Genomic DNA, 20,606 nt, shown 5'->3' with positions numbered 1-20,606 from the left:
TTTCGTTGTTGTTACAAACGAGGAATTTCGGGGAAAAATACCATAGTAGTTAGCACATACCTCCCAACTTTTCCTCGTTCATAGAAACAATAGACAGACTGGAATTTGTGTACTTAATATGTTGTACGACGAATATATATATGGGAGAGATTAATGGAAAACAATCTGTGCATTTTAAAACTGATAACCACTGTTGTAAAAACTATTTTTAACTGAATTACTTTTCGTATTAATTCTGCAGATTCGAGTTGTGTAATTTAGGTCAATGCATATTAGCGAGAAATTCTGTTTTCAGTTAAATTTCTACTGGACTTCACCCTAATATACAACAATATATATATACATATATAATAAATAGTAAATCGATCAAGGCAACTTATGAGATATTGTTAATAATGAAATAAACTACTTAACTGTTCATAATAAGTAAAAAGTACAAATTGATAGCAAGACAGAAGGTGTATTATTAATTATTATTAATAATAAGCAACATGAACAAAGATTTCGACAAAAGTAGATCGAAACTTGGAAAAAAAGGATGGGTGATGACAAGCAGTGGAGTTCGGGATGCGCGTTTCATCCTACCTGAGACTCATCAGCTGAATATACCTGCATTCCAGAGTGAACATTAACTCTGGGATGAAAGTGTATCCAGATGACAAGACCAAAATAAGACGAAACGCGCGTCTTCGATTCCACTGTTAGTCACTATCCATCACTGCTTATAAAGCTTGTGAATTAAGGCAGTATTGAGGTAATCCATACAGGATGCACATATGCTAACAAGTGAGTGATCAATTTCAGTCTTAAACAACAATGGGAAGATACAATCAAATAATACTAAGTGAATAATCAATTCTATTCAAATCCTACAGTTCTAAAAACCCACATTAATGATAAAAACAAATGACCACGTTTAAGGTTAATCACTTGTTTTTCTTTTCATTTTTCTATATGGATTCAAAGTTGTTTGTAAAATAAAATAAAAATTGTTGTTTATCACGTATAAATGAAACATTCAGAATAATAATCAGGATGAATTATAGATTATCAATAATCTTATATTTATATGCTTAGATTTACAAGATGTATTCGTCTTAAACTTAGCCATACATTTCAATCATCCATTTGGATTTCTTTAAGTAGAATGTAGAGAGAATTTATTAAATGAATATTCTTCGTTTACATATCTATGTTTTCAAATAACCATTAATGAAAATGACTTAATACTATGTGTGTGAACAATCAGTCCATGTAAGCATGGAAGTAAACTAATGATATGATTCACAGGTTACTTAGAAAGGTTTAATGTTTTTCATATATTCATATAAACAGTATCACACACTAGAGTAAAGCCTGATGTATATTTAAGTGAGAACATTTTTTTTTTCATTTTTTTATGTACTATTTCACTATTCACAATGCACATGCCTATAAAGATAAGAATCTGTTGCAAGATTTTACATTTTATTTCTTTTCTACAACTAAACAAGTTATTTAACCGATCCTAAACTTAGATTACTATTATCATTATTATTATCCTTTTACTAAAACATGAACTGAACTACTTAAACGTATATTTTTGTGACTTTGAGCATAGAATGTAAGAAAGATTGTTTCAGTTTAAAAAATCATTTTGGCACAAATTCATCATTACTGAGTGGTAAGTCAGTAATAAAACAATAACCTTGAGTTTGTGATAAATTTATAAAGTTCTGCTAAGTAATATTTTGCTTTAATAAGAAATTTATAGAAGCTACCTTTATTCAATATGTAAACTAGTTAGGATTGAATAAGATTTATTTGGCCATTATGCTATGAAATTTATATAGTGTGATAAGGTGAATTGCACAATGTGTTTACTTTATTAGATCAAGACTTTATCATATGTTCGAACTTTCAATTAAATTACATTGTTACTGAGGTTAAGAATTTCGTTTGAATGGCTCTAAAATCATGATTTCGTAACGTCCTTACATTGACTATACAGGGATTCTGGACAAATAGATTATGAAAACCATGTAAAATATATATATAATTTGATTTGAGACCTGTAGAGAAACTAAGAATTTAGAATTAATAAGTCTTCGTGGTTAGGCGTTTTCTTTAAAAGAGCGAGAACTGATACTAAACCACAAATCACTCGTAAACTATCTACAATCTTCATATGAGTTCATGTTTCATCACTTTTATGACAACATACTATTTGTTTTGACGATCTATGTATTCATCGACCCTCATAAGGAGCGTAAACATCAAGTTTATTTATAATATCATCCAAAGTTATCACTATAGTATAGTTTTACAACCATTTTAGTTCCAAATTACCAAAAAATATTAAGCTAATGTATACATTATGTATTGATTGGATAATTTAACCTGATTAGATTACCCTTGAGACTTTAAACCTGAAAATTACTGAACCTTAAAATGTGTCATGTGAATAACAGTCAAATCTCGTTATACTTTCTCTTCAACAAAACTATAAGAAAATTGTTTTAAGAACGATTATTACGAAACCATTTTCTCAATATGCTTCATTATAAATGAAATCTCTATCAATCTTGGTTTATTTAATGTATTTAATGAAACATATACATCTTTATGTGCATATATTTACAATATTCTGAAGAATAAATTGCATATGAAAATATTTCACTACATAAATGGTTTCAACAAATCTGAAGCATAGTAACGACTTTCTTTCCTCAATTATAACTCAATCTTCAAAAGCACTTAGACAAAAATTTCGGTATATATTTATAAATATGTAATACGTTCTCTTAATCTAATTATTTCTCATTTTCTATATTATACAATGTTCTTTTATTATGAACTTTTGTAAAGATTCATCAATGTTATTGACATCTACAAACGTCAACACTAATAATCATCAAGTTCTAACTAGTAACTAAATTCGAGATGAAATTTCTAGAATTCTAATGAGATCAATGGAGTTCAACCTGGTCACTTGTGATTCAGTTAACTATCGAGTACAATGAAAGGTGGTTTCCTAATATCACGAGTCAATTAAAGTTAGACATGTAAATAACCGGATAATAATTGAGTAATCTAAAAGTTAAGCTCTCGCTACTAACCCTGCACGTCCTAAATTCGATCCCTGATGTTGTACATGCTCAATACTAAGTCCTATATGATGACGAATGGCTATCTAGTACCTTCTAGTTCTTAATATTTGTTTAGCTTAAGTCGGTAGATAATTCGAACCATATCCCTATTATTCCACTGAATAGACATTTAGTTTCTAATATGCTTTAAAGACATGTATATAATTTTCAACTTCATAGTTGATTGTAAAATCCAAATGTCCAAGTGAAAGACTGACATAAAGCACATACAATTGAACAATAAACGATAAATAACTATTTTCAACCAAGGCATAAAAGTAGGAGCTGAATAATCAGTGACTTGAAAAACGGAAGTATAAGTTAACTTTTTCGACACAGTTAAAATGAACGTTTTGATCAAACGATTCAATATTTTACTTTTCATTCTACTTCAAATTATACAAATAGGTTGATTAGTCATAAATCAAACTTTAGTATTATTCAATTTACAGCATCATTGAATTAAGATGAAGCAACATGGAATTTTAATAGTTGAGATCATGAGTCAATTGAAGCTACACCACCATAGAAAACCTGCAAGCACTGGATGACCATCTCGTCCTATCGTGAGACTCCTCAACAGTGCGTATCTACAATCCCGCTCTGAGTGATCCGAACCCAGGATCTATCGGTCTCACACGTGAACGCCTAACCACTAGACGACTGAGCTGGCCAGTATCTAACGGTGTTAATGTCTAACTTCAACTAATCCACGAAATTGAGCAACACATCCACCATTGTCATCATTCGGTTACTATCTTATAACATGATTTTTTTTCATCGTTTAAACTATAGCTCTCTTCTTTCTCAAAGAACATACAACAACTAATTCATCAAAGTTAGATAGAGTTCAGTAGTTAAATTCAATTATTAAACTTTCAAATTGATAATAATAATATTCAACCATCATCTTTATTTTGAAAATAATTAAATACTATTTCTTTAGTTTAATCAAACAGAAACAAAAGAAAATGCATCACTAATGAATTACTGAATTGCGAAGAATTCTCATTTCTTTCTTTCTTTCCTTCTTTCTATCTTTCTTTTTTCTATGCATGAAATGAAAGAGAAAATTTCTTTATTTTTTTCTCTGTTCTTTAATTGTTTTGTTTCATTTTTTTGCTTTCAAAATAAGTTGAGAAGAAAGTAAAGAGAAAATAAAGTGTAATTCAATTGTATTGTATGTTTGTTTGCTTGTTTGTTTCGGTCGATTTTAAATTAGAGAAGAAACGTATAGTTTATTAGAATATATAGTACATATTACATTTGTATTTTTTCTACTCTCATTTAAACACAAACACACACACACATAAAGAGATACATTCATGCATACACGAGTATGGATACACGTTGATTCTATGTAGTTACTACAAACTAATGAAAATAATGTAGGAGAAACAGAGAATATAAAGATGAATAGAGAAAAACAATGATTCTTAATAATGAATTCGCTTTGAATGACAAAATATTGCTGTGTCATATTATATATATATATGGGATTATGAAAATAATTCAAGTCACGAGAGGAAATTGACTTCAACCTACAAAATATCTGTGTTTATTTCTGCTGTCAATAATAAATGTAAACAATCGGTTTTAACATAAACTAATTGTAACTGATATGATAGAACTTTCATTATCTATTTGTAGTGATCAATGTTTTAATAATGCTTTATTCATCATGTTAAATAACTGAACATTTTAATGGATTATACCTATGAAACTATTGAAATCTTTGTCAATAACAAATGGAAATCTTGTTTTAATGCTTAATTGGTTAATGAATCTAAGGGATAAGTATTGTTTTCAAATCATTTTTGCCATGGTCTAACTAATTATTAAAATCTAGGAAACAAATTGGACAATTGCTGTAAAGAAATATAGGGCTCCTGTATAGTAACCACTTACGATTCCGTCAGAAATGTATCCAAGAAAGGGCTATCCCTAAGCCGCCGTTTCAAGAATGAATGGTTCGAAGTATCAAATTCAATCAGTTCGAAAACTAAATGAAGTTGGATAACCAAATCATTGGATGCCAGTTAACTGGCTTCAAGACTGAGCACTTAACATGAGACCTAAAAGTCATGAGTTTAAACTCCGCAAGATCGTGAATGTGCATCATCAAAGTCGCCAGTGTTTGAATAAAAAGTCTGTCCACCGTTTATTGGTTTTGAGTAGTTGTCTAAGCGTGATCAGTTCATGAAATACGCTTTAAAACTTACTAAATAGTTTTAGAATTTTCGTATGAGTTTACATTCAAATTAATATTGATAAATTGTTTAAAGTGACTTAGAACCAAATCAATGCACTCATAAGAGCCGTTTAAAGGTTATGTTAACTTTAAGACTGAATTACAAATGCTAAATTAACATGAATCAGTAATTGTTGTTTATTTATTGACGTCATATCTAATGTTATCCCAGTAGTAATAGAATTCATTATCTCGTTAATATCATAAACTATAAGTCTGGGTTGTTTTATTTTAAATGGGTTAACTGGTACGATAGTTAAACCCAAGTGCTTGGAATAGGTTTAAACTTCATCTGTGGTTTTACTATGTCCGATAATTATAAAAGTTATTTTGATAAATACTCAGCATGAAATAAATAACTCGAAAAAAAATGGTTCAAGTGAGAATAAATTTTAAAAACTTGTTTAGAGATACCTGAATGAATTATAGGAAATATAAAGTTGAAATGTTGGTAACAATCGAACCGTGGAATTGCGTCTTATCCTACTTAGTACTCACCAGCTGAATTTATCCACATCCTAGCAGTGATGTTAACATTGAAGCTCAGACTCGATATCTTTCACTTCAAACATTAACACATTATCTACTGAGCTAATAAGTTTAACTAGTCATAAACTTGTTCTAGCAGTGACCAGTGGAGTTCAACCAGGTCTGTTATGAGATAGTAACTCACTAATGACAATGGTGGATGTGTTGCTCAATTTCGTGGATTAGTTGAAGTTAGACATTAACACCGTTAGATACTGGCCAGCTCAGTCGTCTAGTGGTTAGGCGTTCACGTGTGAGACCGATAGATCCTGGGTTCGGATCACTCAGAGCGGGATTGTAGATACGCACTGTTGAGGAGTCTCACGATAGGACGAGATGGTCATCCAGTGCTTGCAAGTTTTCTATGGTGGTGTAGCTTCAATTGACTCATGATCTCAACTATTGAAATTACTACAATCTCCACAAAACCCCTTTTGATATTAAATTTATCTCTAATTATTTCATTTAATTATAAAACTCCACTTAAAAACTAGAGTTAATATAAAATAGTAGGCTCATATATTATAATTATTCAGAACACATAAATGATGGTGTAATACTTCAGTTAGTCATATATATATATATATATATATATATATATGCATCGGTTGAAGTTGCTACATCACATAAACATACTAAAATAAAATTATTAAAGTCCCAGTAAAGTATAAATAGTATCAGTATTAGTATAAAAGAGTATGTATTAAAAAGAAGAAAAAAATGGTATGAGATTTTGGGACTCAGAAACTATATGAAGATAAAAAGTCAATAAACCTGAAGGCAATTCTGTTCTATATCATTTAAACTCTCTAATCACTGGTTATAATACATTATAATGTGACTGTCTTTTTTCATGTTCACGATTACTCAAAGTACCGATTAGTCTTTTATTGTAAATTATTTATGTATATATAATTCAATTGATAAATAATTTAAAATTTCAATAGCAAAGTTTCAATATTAGTCAGTTTAAATAGAACAAAATTAGTTATTTCATACCTTTCTTTATATAAGCAAAGATAGACAGTGACTAGCAATGGAATCCATGATGCGCATTTCGTTCTATTTGAGACTAGTTAGCTGGATGTACTTGGATCCCAAAGTTGATGTTCACTCCGGGACGTCTTAGATTCCACTGCTAGACACCGTCCATCTTTACTTATAAAGCTTGTGACTTATGGCAATATCAAGGCAGTACGCACAGTATGCACATATGCCAATAAAAGACTGATCAATTACAGTCCTAATCATTAATGGGAAGATTCAAGTAAACAATATCAAGTGAATTTAAAACTTCACCCCTTTGCACAAGCAGGTGGATATTAGGACTCAGTAGCTGAGTGGATAATGCGATAGTGTTTGAAGTGAACGGTACTGGGTTCGAGTCCCAGAGTGAACATCAACTGTGAGATGCAGGTAGATCCAGCTGACGAGTCCGACATAGGACAAAACGTGCATCCTGGATTCCACTGTTAGCCACTATTTATCTTTGCTGATAAAAGCAAGGGATACGTTTCTTCATTTGGTTAATTTTGTGTGCATCTCTGTTCTTGTGAAATAAAAAAGTTTAACTATAATAAGTGTCTGTCTGTGGTGTATGCTACTTATATTGACATAAGTAGTATATGATGTTAGTCGTAAACAGAAAGTCTGGCAGCAGAGAGACAAGAGGATCGAACAGTAAAGAATGGAAACAGGATGCAATTTGTTTGAAAATGCAAGAACAATGAAGTCTAAGTCATTTCGATACAATTGGTGGACATTTTGCAAATTAAGCATTTACTTTATGATTGTTAGATTTTATGAACAAGATCTGTAATTTTGTGTTAAATACATTCGATTGCCCGCACTGGTGTTCTGTTCACTACAATTTCAGCTTGATTATACGTGAGTGGGAAGGAGAGAATCAAAAGCCTTATTCTTGAATGAATTTAATTAGTGCATTAATTTCGAAGTTATTCGTTAAATTTATTCAAATCTCTAAATATAAACTAGTTTCTAACTTTGCAAAATATCAAAAGTTTTAGCTATCCATGAAATTAAGTCTAACCTCTGTGTAGAAAAATATCTTGACCCTAGTACATCTTTACTACATTAAAATTTGATTACTTTCATTTTCTTCGTCATTTGTATTTCAATTTGTGATGGTTTAAATATCGAAATGATAAGTCGCGAATAGGATGGAATGTGAGTTCTGAATTCCACTGTAAGCCATCATTCATCTTTTCTTATAAACAAAATCAACTTTTTTTCATTTCAAATTACTTTCAGTATCATTTCTATTTCTTTATCTAATTACTTCATTTGTTTATTCAATGAAGAAAAAGACACCTACTACAATTAACATATTCACGGTGTAACGAATTGTTGTTGTTGTTGTTGTTAAACGTTCTTTGCATTTCCTTTTTTTTAATTTTAGCTCCACTTATTTGGTAAACATTTCAAAACTTGATTAATTTTAACTTCTTTAAGTAACTAAAATCTAACTGTTTTGTTTATAAAACGTAAGCTTGATTCATTTTCATCCTAAACAGAAAATGTACTTGATTTTTCTTTCTATCCCTACTATCTAATTGTATATTCAGGTTATATTCAACTGAAACAAACCTATTAACATTGAATAAATTCATCTTATTCAGTAAAATGATGTTTTTGTTATTGAATTATACAAACGAATTGAGGGTGAATAAAATTAAGAAATCATTTTGAAATAATCATTTCATAATTATGTACAAATTTATAAACTGAGGTCAAATTCCATGAAAGGGGATTAACTTTGTTACTATGTTTTCTTTTAATGTAATAAATTGGTTAATACTAGCAAACCTAGTTACTTTACCCTAAAATCCCATATTTGAATTTTTCAATTAAGTTCAACTTTGTACATTTAAAATATTGTATTCTGAGGGGAAAAAAACAATAGAGCTGTATAAAATGGTGTTTTTAGAGACATTTAAAACCGTAATAATGTTTATGTTCATTATGAAAGTTTTTATTCAAATTTTACTGATCTTGACTTAGTATCATTGAAATGATTCAGCGTAAATAATTTTAAAGAGTCATGATTCGGATTAGTCTCGTATATCTTCCTTTATCCATGTAGCTTTCAAATTTCATTCTAGTATTCTTTTAGATAGGCTTGACAGGTCGTAGAAACCCATTGAATCTTGGCAGCTTTATGATACTTTTGGCAATGTTCAAACAAAGAAAGTCATTGTGTGAACCAAAAAGAATAAAATCAGTTAAGTGAGAAATATTTCCTTATATTTGAAAACTTTGATTATTTTCATATTTATAGGTTATTTGAAGTCACTGACTGAGATGGTTGGGCTACGTGTTACGTATGTCCGAACACCGATTACCACGACGTGCAATGCTAACCGGTGTTCGGGATGGTTGGAAGAAAGTTAGGGGCGGCCAAACCAAAACGTGGCATCAGTGCTTGAAGTCATTAACTTCTAGTCTGAGCCATGTTGGTAGATGCAGACTACTTGGTTGTGGTCCGCGTGATTATCGTAACCAATGGTTGGAGACTCTTGATGATATGGCTGAGAATCGATCGCAATGGCGTCGGTGTATACACTTTCTGTCTTCCCTTAAACTAAGAGATAAAATCGCTTCATATCTTTCTTTCTACGAACTAATTCTTTCTTCTTGTACTATATCCTTATTGCAATCTTTCTTTAATATTACCACCACTGAATTAACTACTTATATGAATCCGGTGTTCATTTTGTTGTGCTAATGAGGTATGGCAAGTTGAACCGATGCACATACGTGCCTGGTCCTACGTTGGAGCTGACTGACTGACTGATCGAGATTCTGTATTATAAATTGGATTCCTTTGATTCCATAAAATTTGAAATTCTTACTGAAATCAAATCATACGTTGTGGTTTTCAAAGTCTGTATGAAAAGTTATTCAATATTTCAACTATTTCTCATAATTAACTTTTTATTCTGATAAAATTTGATATTTTTAGATGTTTATCAGATATCTAGTATACATTCCAACACTAGACTGTTTTTTTATTGTACTATAGGACAGAATAACCGAAATAGAATATGATAATTCCTTACAAATCTGGTGGTGTGTGCTACTGATGTCAACAGATATAAGTAGTATGTATCATCAATCGAAAGTGAAATGTCTGGAGGCAGAAGATTAAGAAGATCAAAGGAAAGAGAACGAGAACAGAGAATGAGTGGTGTGGAAACGAAGGAACAATCAAGTCTGAGATAATTGATCGACATTTTGAAAATGAAGTATTTACTGTATCGTTCTCAGATTTTACTAAGAGATTTTGTAATTTTGTTTTCAAATACATTTGGTTGTCCCCACTTGTGTTCTCGTTCACTACACTATTAGCATGATATGTAATTAATAAATATTTTATGATTCAGACCATATAAATCGTAATAACAAAAATGATCTCTTATGAAATTTTTACTCATCTAAAACTTTCAATATAGAAAAAACAACAAACGTAATAGACTAGTATTAATTCATTTATTTAGTGGTTTCTTCCCATCTGTAAGTTACAGCCTAAAAACAATAGTAATGATCTTTATCAGAGATGGATGGTGGTTAGCAGTCAAATCTAGGACGTGCATTTTGTTTTATTTTCAAATCCTAAATATCAGTGAGAAGATTCAAACAACCAATATAGTAATTCATGATTATTGAAAACAAATGCATTAACTTTATATCATTTTGATGAATACTGGTACAATAATGACAGTAATTGAAGAAGAAATCCAAACTTGTTCTAACGGTCGGATATTTGTATGTTAATTAATATTCTAATTCTAGAAGAAAAACTGATGTTAGTGATTATGTAACAGCATCTATGAAAGTGCATAGCTTAAGACAGTAATGTAAGTGCAGCTTAAAACACTTATGATGTAAGAATTATTAAGCCAATTTTCATTGATATGATATTAAACAGGTATATTAGTCTTAATTAATGATTGTTATTGTTTTTAGGTTGTAAGCAGCTAAATCAAATCTACAAAATGAGTGAATTTGTATAATTCGGCTTAATCTGTTACTTTTTTCTCTGATCGAATTGGGTAGTTTTTTTTTAATTATTTAAACTTTGTACCATCTACTTACATCGTGCAAAATGTAAATATTAAGTTAAAGCGGAATATTTTTTGGCTTACTGGATAATGCATAATAATAAACTAAAGGGCTTGACAGTAATTGAATAAAATAAAAATCCATTTTACTACACTAAGATTATTTGATTCAACCATTCAATAGTATAACTTACTTACGCCTGTTACGCCTCGTGAAGGAACATAGGCCGCTCACTAGCATTCGCCATCCAACCCTCTGCTGGGAAATCCTTTCTAGCTCCTTCCAGTTGTTATTCATCCTTTTCATATCTGCTTCTATTTCACGACGTAATGTGTTCTTTGGCCTTCCTCTTTTTCCGCTTCCCTTCAACATTCTAAGTTAGGGCTTGCCTCGTAACGCAGTTTGATGATTCGCGTAATATATGTCCTATCCATTTCCATCGTCTTTTCTTAATTTCCTCTTCAGATGGAAGCTAGAGAGAAGGCTGTTGCTGATAGTATCCGGCCAATGGATGTTGAGTATCTTGCGTAGACAACCATTTATAAATACTTGTACATGTTTGATGATGGTTGTAGTAGTTCTCTAAGTTTCGGCTCCATACAGTAGAACTGCCTTGACGTTCGTATTGAAGATTCTCACTTTGATATTGGTTGAAAGTTGTTTTGAGTTCCATATGTTCTTCAATTGTAGGAATGTGACCCTCGCTTGCCAATCCTTGCATTTACGTTTGCATCTGAACCTCCTTGTTCATCGATGATGCTTCCCAGTTATGTGAAGGATTCTACATCTTCCAGAGCTTTGCCATCAAGAGTGATCGGATTGCTTTTCTCCGTGTTGTATTTGAGGACCTTGGTTTTCCCCTTGTGTATGTTGAGGCCTACTGATGCAGAGACTGCTGCTACACTGGCTGTCTTTGTCTGCATTTGTTGGTGTGTATGCGATAGGAGGGCTAGGTCATCTGCGAAGTCCAAATCGTCTAATTGATTCTGAGCTGTCCATTGTATCCCGTCTCTTCCTTCAGATGTCGAGGTCTTCATAATCCAGTCGACCACCAGAAGAAAGAGGAAGGGAGAGAGTAGACAGCCTTGTCTGACTCCGGTCCTTACTTGTAATGCATCTGTCAGCTGTCCTCCATGCACATCCTTGCACTGCAGTCCGTCGTATGAGTTCCGGATAATGTTGACAATCTTCTCAGGAACTCCGTAGTGTCGAAGAAGTTTCCATAACGTCCCCCTATCTACACTGTCAGATGCCTTTTCATAATCAATGGACTTGATGTACAGCGACAATTTCCACTCAACTGTATGTGTAAAATTATAACATTACTGACAAGTAAGTAAAGTTAACCAGTCATGTTAGACATCTTTACCATTCTGTAGTTTATTTATTTTTCAATTTACCCTCTGATATTGAACGGATTAAATAGAATGCTGATCTTCAATATTGTTTAAATTAATAATTCACTTTTTTGAGCAATTTATTCTAGTGAATATTTTATTTCAAACGTCTATCATTACAGAATCATGTAATGTTCTGTAAACGATTAGCTATAGTGAGAAAGCTTTAACGATAACATCTTTAAGTGTAACACTGGTTTGAGTTCCTCAGAGAGTATTCATTTCTTTATAAATCCAGTTACTGTAGGCTAAAATTGACAACAAGCACAAAAACATAATCACAAGGCCTCTAAACTAATGTATCAAACTACTTAAAATTAAATAATCACGTCACTGGATTAAGTTATTCAAAAAACGAAAATATAGATCTAACCGGTTAGTCATAATCAATATACAGTATAATACAAGAAATCTAGTCGCTTTATTTTATCAACTCATTTGTTAACACAAAACAGTATCAAGATTACTTATTTCTATGTAAATGTTTGTAAGAATCAAATAGTTTCTATTTTTAAAGAGTATGGATGAAATAATAATGTAATGATAATAATTACTATTTTCTACAATCTATCGCTATCTTGATTACGTGTAACTTTAACTATCAAAGCCTAATAATTATATATTGAGTTTATGAGCAAATTACAGAGAAATTTACTATAAATATTACATATCTATGTATGTATAACATGTAGAAATAAGTCATACACTTAGAAGGCATATTACTCTATAACTTCTCATAATATAAATTTATTTCAATATATATAAAAAGAATGTTGATTAAAAGTAACAACAAAATACCGGGTAATAGTCATTAATCAGTAACCAATTGATTGATTATGATAGTGAATCCTAACAGATATTACCTTCTTCTCTAGTGATAAATATCAAAGTATGTAAGATGAACGTCTAAAACTACCAATAAACTATCCTTAACAACACAATATCTAATTCAAGAAACTATGGTTTTAAATGACTTAGTAAACACCACCCTCATGGTTTTCGTAATAATTTAATCACTTTAGATTCTAGAGTTTTACTTTACTTAAATATCAGTAGCTAATCAATATTGTACCTTAATAATTATTTAATCTGAAATGAAAGTCATGTAATATGGTTATAACATTATTAACAACTAGTGACAATGAATATTCAATGTGTTTAGCAAACACAATATCTAAGGTTCACCCACCCTTTAAATTTGAAATAGTAATTTTAACTACTTGCAAGTAGTTACCCTGTAAGGTCGAGAATTGTCATAATACAATAACAGTACAGTTGCTATTTTATCAAGTTTAGCAGTGAAACTCAACCTTATGAAAAAATATATATATCCAATTCGCTTTGGACAATTTAGAAAAATACTTAAAACCAATCAAATTTCTTTTACTTCCCAGACTAATACTAATTAAATTGTTCATTTTATTTTCAAATAAGTAAATCATTAACTAACCGAATACACACAAAGAATTTAAATCAATTTTGACCTCATCAAGATTTCTATGAAACAATTCAATACTAATAGACTTTTTAAATAAACTGGGGGGGGGAATTTTCCGCAACATTAATGGTTGTTTTAGAAAATTTTTTCTAAAACAAAATGTCATAAAAGTCAGTTGGAAGTAAGTCCAATTCATTCTACAATTGTATCCATCTAATTCTATTATCATTGGTAAACATTTGAGCAAACGAATTAATAAACCACATGACAAATATATAAATCTGAGTAGGAAATAACTCCTTCTCACTCTCTCTCTCCCTTTCTTACTTTACTAAATTATTAATCTGGAATTACTACATAATACTTACATCAAGAAAACAGAAGATAATTTCTAAATTATAAAAATAATTGAAAGTCCCTTGGTCCCTTCTTGTCATTAATGGAATTTGGTTGCGAAGTCACATTTTAAAAAAATAAATAAATAATGAATCACTTTACCTTAATTCAATTGACTTCTCTTTATTCTATAAATAAACTTATAACTTTATGAAATAATTATGATATACTTTAAGTTGTTTTTATTAGCAAGTTGATATAAGCTCATACTTTGTAATCATAACGTTTTGTTTGTTAAGAATATTTGACCAAGTCAATTAAATGATGATCATTTTGATGGTTTCCTATGAAACGAAAATTTGATCAACACAAAATTGCTCTCGGAAAACAATAATATTTAAATGAGGATGTGGAAAAGGTTTGTTCTCTCACTCGAAAAAAACAAATAAACTAAATATTGAGGATAAAAAGTCTAATAAGACTTGATTTATTATCAAACATATACATATAAATTATTTCTTTACAATTAATCAATCTTAACTATAATTTCTGCCATCAAATACCCTGATATGACCGAGAGTGGGGTGGGCCCTCCCTCCCTCTCGAAATGCTCTCACACGACCACGCGTATACAGCCTCTGCCAGGGAAGTCCTACTCACTGCTTTCTCGTGGTGGGGGTGTTGTTTACGAAAATGAGAGGACGAAAAGCGAATGTTTGACGCTTTAACCGGATCCAAAACCAATGGTGCACATGGGCCCCAGTATCCTGAGGGAGCAAATGGCGTATGAACCAAACATTGGTCACCGGCTTCCATGGGACTGCATCTCCTCACGATGCTCTACTGTCCTGTGGATCTGACCTTTAGGTCAGAGGCTCGTGGAGTGGCCCCCTAAGAAAACCACCCGCTTCGGTCTGGGCACCCGAGCAGTATCACAGCCCATACACAAATCAAGTGACTTGTGTGGTGCATATGTATTCGTTGCCCCTTCGTACCAATATTTATGTGTTCAAATAAATAATAATAATAAAACTATAATTTTTAATGGCAAAATCTTTGCTAAAAAATTCTGAAAAATCTGTCTGCTTTTTCCTTGAGTTCTGTTGCGATGGCAATTTAAAGGCACATACGTTAATGTAACTCAATTATAAAATAAAGATTTATTTATCTGACCTTGGATAAAATTCTTTTTTAAAATACTAAAGATACTGTTCATTTAATTGGAATGAAATAAATTCAAAAGAATTTAAGTTTCATGATTTAAATAGAAAAGGAAAAGACAATTAGAACCCCTAGATGATATCAAGTTAATCTGTCTGAAAATTTATGAATCACAAAATATATTTTAAACAATTTAAATCGCATATATCTATCTTCTAAAGTTACAGTTAAATGACATATTTGAATATTTTTTCTGCTTTAAAATGGTTGTATCCCCTTTATTCTTTAAAAGATTTAATAGATAATAATGAAACTCAAGGTGCGTAATTCATCCTACTTGGGACTCGTTAATTGCATGCACCTGAATCGGCTAGACTCTAATTTATGGACAACCTCTGAACGGATCTTAAGTAACCTTGAAAAATATTAGCCAATCAGCACAGTCAGTATAGAGTAAAATAATGTTATATAAAACCAAGGAAATAAAGTGGATACAATTCATATACGTGGTTCGAAAACTTGACAAGGTTAGAAAGAGGTTCAGAGGTTCTAAAATCGTAATGTATGCAGTAGAGGAAATCATCCAGACAGCTACAGAATAGTCGGCATCTGGAGCCATGATAAAGTCCCAAAAATTCTTTCAGCCTCGATATTGTTTATGTGCACTCCGGTTGTTGAGTCCACAAAATGCTACTTGTGGATACGACACGATGCACATAACCAAGCTTATGTAGGAGTATGTACGCTCTCCAAACATCCGTATATATATTGTAGTACCTGGCTGCAGCCAGTGTTACTGGTGCTTTTATTATCCAGTTTGCAATAATTGCCGTAATTTGCCTTACTTAGGAAATATGTGTAGGGTTTTCATCACGAACTGACATCAGCTATAATGCAAGAAATTTATTTAGCCAAATGAATGAAAGGCTTTCGCGTTAAAATTCGAGATCTATTACCTTATACCTGATTGTTTCGTCCACAAATTATAGTCCCGCCGTTTTATTTGTTATAGCCCCTCAATTATCATGTCTTATACTAAATTCCCTGTGAACCGATTGTACGTTAGCATTAAGCACTGAAGTTGGCGCCGTAACCTTGAAATCTCTAAAACTCCTCTGATTGGCTCGTCCATAAATTAGAGTCTCGCCCCTGAATTTATTCAGTCAAAAATATCAACAGTCGCATACTTCAAACTCCTTCTAATAGTGATATAGATATAAATCTGTTTATAGATGTAAAAATATGAAGATTCTTAGGTTAATACCACTCAAAACTGAAAAATAACGTATGTGCAATGACGACTAAAAACAGATTGTTGCCCTAGTTTCCACTTTAGTAATGCATACATATTTAGCTTGTCAATCATGTACTAATCATTAGTTAATTTACCAACATAAGCCACAATGTTTCAATAGGATCCTAAACTTATACAGATGAATCGACAAAATTATTGTAGGATATAAGACATTTAAACTGTGTGTGGAATTAACGGCTGACTTTATTCACTCACAAACTTAGCACGTTTTTATGCAACTACAAAACTATGGATCAGCGGCAGAAAGAATAAAAGTAAAAAATGCAAATTTTTAACCAACAATACGATCATAAAAATATGAAACTGAATTCCTTAATGGTGTGAAAAATACAGTTGCACAATTTTTATCAAAACTTAGTACTATACTTCCCTAAAAAGAGTACTACGCTCAACAGCCTCTTTGCATTACAAGTAGAGACATCTATTAAACATAATCCACCTATTGTGAACTTGAACTTCAAAACTCCACTTATTTAGCACCAATCATAGAAGTAAAACTACTTGATTTTAATGATTTTTTATTCAAACGTAAAATTTGGTATAAATAGTCCCATATTACTCCATTGTTGAGCAGTATAATATTTTAAACGATTCGGCGCTAAAGAAAGCAAATTGTGCATCTTTTTGCCAATTGATGATTTTTTCTGATATTATCATTTATACAGTCGATTTTGAAGGCAGATCACGACGACTTTAGATGGTCAACTGTAGTACTTACCGGAAGGCGTATAGAAAAAAACGATATAATCCATATTCTAAAAACCCATTATTTATGTACAATTAATCCTGTGCTTTATAGCAAACGCAAGTCTGAGAATAGGCATATTTCCCATACTGCCATGTTAGCATGATTTCTTGCCACCTACACCACCCACTTCAAAAGGTTGACGTTTCAGTTATTATTTTCATTTTTGATAAAGTCTTTTAGGCCACTCAAGCTTCAAAATGTGTCAGTCAATGAGTAATTAGACTGCATCTTATCATACTATCTGTATGACAAAATACTTTTGTTTATTTATCTGTTAAACACTAAACTTAAGGAAAATAAAATCTGTTATGTGCCCAAGAACTTTTTTCCAGCCCCATTTTACTTTTGATCGGAAGATATGACCGACCAAACCAGTTAAGATGTATATTATCACTATCTAACAATTAGAGGAAACATACGATTTTACCTCACGACTTGCTATTCATGAAGATAAAGTGAGTTATGTTTTCGATGTATTATTTGGATCTTACCAAACCAATGTTAACTCGCGACGAGGCAGAACTACAAGATACTTAATAAGTCTTTGTCCTATATTCTCGTTATCTATTCCCATTTTTATCGGAGAAACTTACTTAGTTTCTGTTACAAAGTCATAGCTTTCAAAACTTACCAAAGTGAATTATTCATAAGATGAAAGAAATAATTTATCGATTAAAAAATGACTACATTGTAAGCAGGTCTGAGACATCTGCACCGTACTGTCTTCCATTTAATACAAAACTTTTCAAGATGACTTAAAAACCAAGTTTCAACTTTTTAAGAATACCTTAATTTAATTACTAACAAAAATTGATACCTCTACGTTCATCAAGAAAGTAATAGTATTCGTCTGTTTACGACAAAAATGAAATCGTTTTTGTTATTTTTCTAATCGGGTTAAAAAATTAAGTTATTATGTCTCACCGGTTTTGGTTTTCACAATTTTCAAGTTCATTTATTCTCAAAATATTTGTATAATATTAAAGCCATACTATTTGAGGATAAAATACGTCTATAAAAACTAAATTTTCCACTTTATAACAAAAATTCTTTGAGGCCAAATAAATGTAAAAGTGTGTTCATGCTTTTTAGAGGTATATGTGTATTGTCTTGCTTCAAATCAAGATACTCATTAAAATTATCTAAGTACATCCTTATTTCTTGAAAACAGATGAGCATAATGATGATATCCATTGTTTTAACTTGTAAATTTTAACCACTACATGTCTGCAACCTAAAAAGTGTTATTGTGCCACTAATTATTAACTTAGGACGAAGAAAGATAAATTTCTTGTTTCTAGTAGATTATTGTATTTGATATTATGCATATAGGAGTTTTGTTCAGCCCACTCTCAAAACAACAAGCATCTTGGAAAACTGACTGAAATGTGATTAGTAGGATTACCAAAAACTAGTAAAAATAAATGTTTATAGAAAGAAGCCAGTCGATCCCATTGTTGCTAACATAATACTTTTGGAACCTGTGAAACTTTAATTTTCTGTTGGTCAAATAAGAAAAAACACTTGAAAGGATCACAAAACAATCATGATATATTTTGTCGAAAAGCGTACTATCTTCGTTAGCCGTTAACCTTTCAGGATAAAATTAGACGACAAATGGATTTGTATGAAAAATTTGCACTAAAAAAGCTTATTCCTCAAAAGTTGTTGAGTTGTATGAAAAACGTCGTACTCTTGCCTTCGTCAAACACTATGGCTTAACTTAAGGAATCCCATAAGTATCAACTCATAAATATTTTGTTGAATTAGTTTCTTAAAACACTCTGTCAATTAATCTGCCTCGAATTTCGACAAAATTTCAGACAGATCACATTCGAATAAACGATCAACTGGAAGTATTACCATCACGTGTTAAAGCACATCAAAAATTTCAACTACATAAACTACATCACATGAATACAGTGTGAGAAGTAGTAAGATGTTCCAAATATTAAAATAATTGTCAAGCAATTTTAGAATTTAAATAAAGCTAGAAAAAACATTGATGCAGAATAATATGAATTCATTTTATTTCAAGGTCTCGCGTCAGCTGCTTACAACCAAATATGTACTAGAATTTAACATTGAGCTTAAATTCCAATACATATTTGGTTGTAAGCAGCTGACGCAAGACCTTGAAATAAAATGAATTCATATTATTCTGCATCAATATTTGTTCTAGCTTTATTTAAATTCATAAAGGTAACCAATTACATGGAATTTTAAAATTACCATTTAGAACAATTTGAATCACGCAACCAGAAACTATATCCGAAGTGCTTGTAACTTGACAATAACCATCAATTGTATTATCTTTGTTGCAGTAGAGTGCAATATTATCCACTATCTTACTCTCATCTCGAGTAGATACCTATAATAACAATAATCACGATATTTTAGAAACCTACCAGCTTTTTTACAACGTCAGCCGCTGCCAAATATATGTCACAAAGTTCGAAATTTTTTTCAACATAAACACAAGCCTGATATGTCTCAAGCTGCAGGAAAAAAGCAAAGGCCATGCAAACGTGAAACGATAATTAAAAAACTAGCAACGCGTAACACAACACTGCCTTGACTTTTCAAGAGTTCAAACAAATATGAATGTTTCTCCAGTTTTCCGCTCTCATTAAAATACACTCTGTAGAATCTACCACCTCTAGCTTTTCAGCCACTTAATTTTTTGAACTTCAATTTTTTGAAGTTCCAGTTGTTATTTCATTGCAGTAATGTTTACTAATAACTTCGAATTGATAAACTTAAATATACTTCTATAATCGAAAAATTGCAAACCCGCTAAGCACATCATTGTGTAGTAATGCCAGGCATAGTAGGGCTTTACTGCTGCTTCCTATTTCTCTGTGAACAACTTTACAGAAACATTAAAAGTGGTAGTTTCAACACAAAGAGATAACTTCATGTCATTGATATAAAGCGAAATAGAAACTTTAGGAACTACCACTTATACTGATCACCAAATACCGTTCTTTTCATCCATGTTTCTTTCTCTAGATTCTCTATTCAACTATATTTGTTACTTGCAGTCCTTGCAAGTTCCTTATCGGCCAACTAGGTTGTTTTTGTGTTAACAGGTACCAAAGACTTTTAGAAATCGTGTCCTATGTTTCGTGTATTGACCGCCTCCAACACCTGTGATAGGCTTCAGAGCACTCAGGTGACGCAATGCCTATAACAGTACTTTTCATCATTGTTTTGCACCCT

General features: G+C 31.4%; 1 protein-coding gene across 1 annotated transcript in view; it reads right to left on the bottom strand.

Annotated features, from left to right (window-relative positions):
• PRKD1 (Serine/threonine-protein kinase D1) overlaps positions 1 to 19,906 on the bottom strand; it is a gene marked incomplete at its 5' end in the record, with an annotated part of 154,737 nt that extends 134,831 nt beyond the window's left edge. The window contains 2 exons of the mRNA XM_051212282.1: positions 19,617 to 19,755; positions 19,793 to 19,906. Coding sequence (XP_051072451.1) covers positions 19,617 to 19,755; positions 19,793 to 19,906 — 253 coding nt within the window. The remainder of the gene's footprint in view (positions 1 to 19,616; positions 19,756 to 19,792) is intronic.
• Between the last annotated feature and the right edge of the window lie 700 nt (positions 19,907 to 20,606).

This window comes from Schistosoma haematobium, chromosome ZW, assembly GCF_000699445.3.
Source record: "Schistosoma haematobium chromosome ZW, whole genome shotgun sequence".
Classification (NCBI taxonomy): domain Eukaryota; kingdom Metazoa; phylum Platyhelminthes; class Trematoda; order Strigeidida; family Schistosomatidae; genus Schistosoma; species Schistosoma haematobium.
This window is presented reverse-complemented; position numbering and strand designations above follow the sequence as displayed.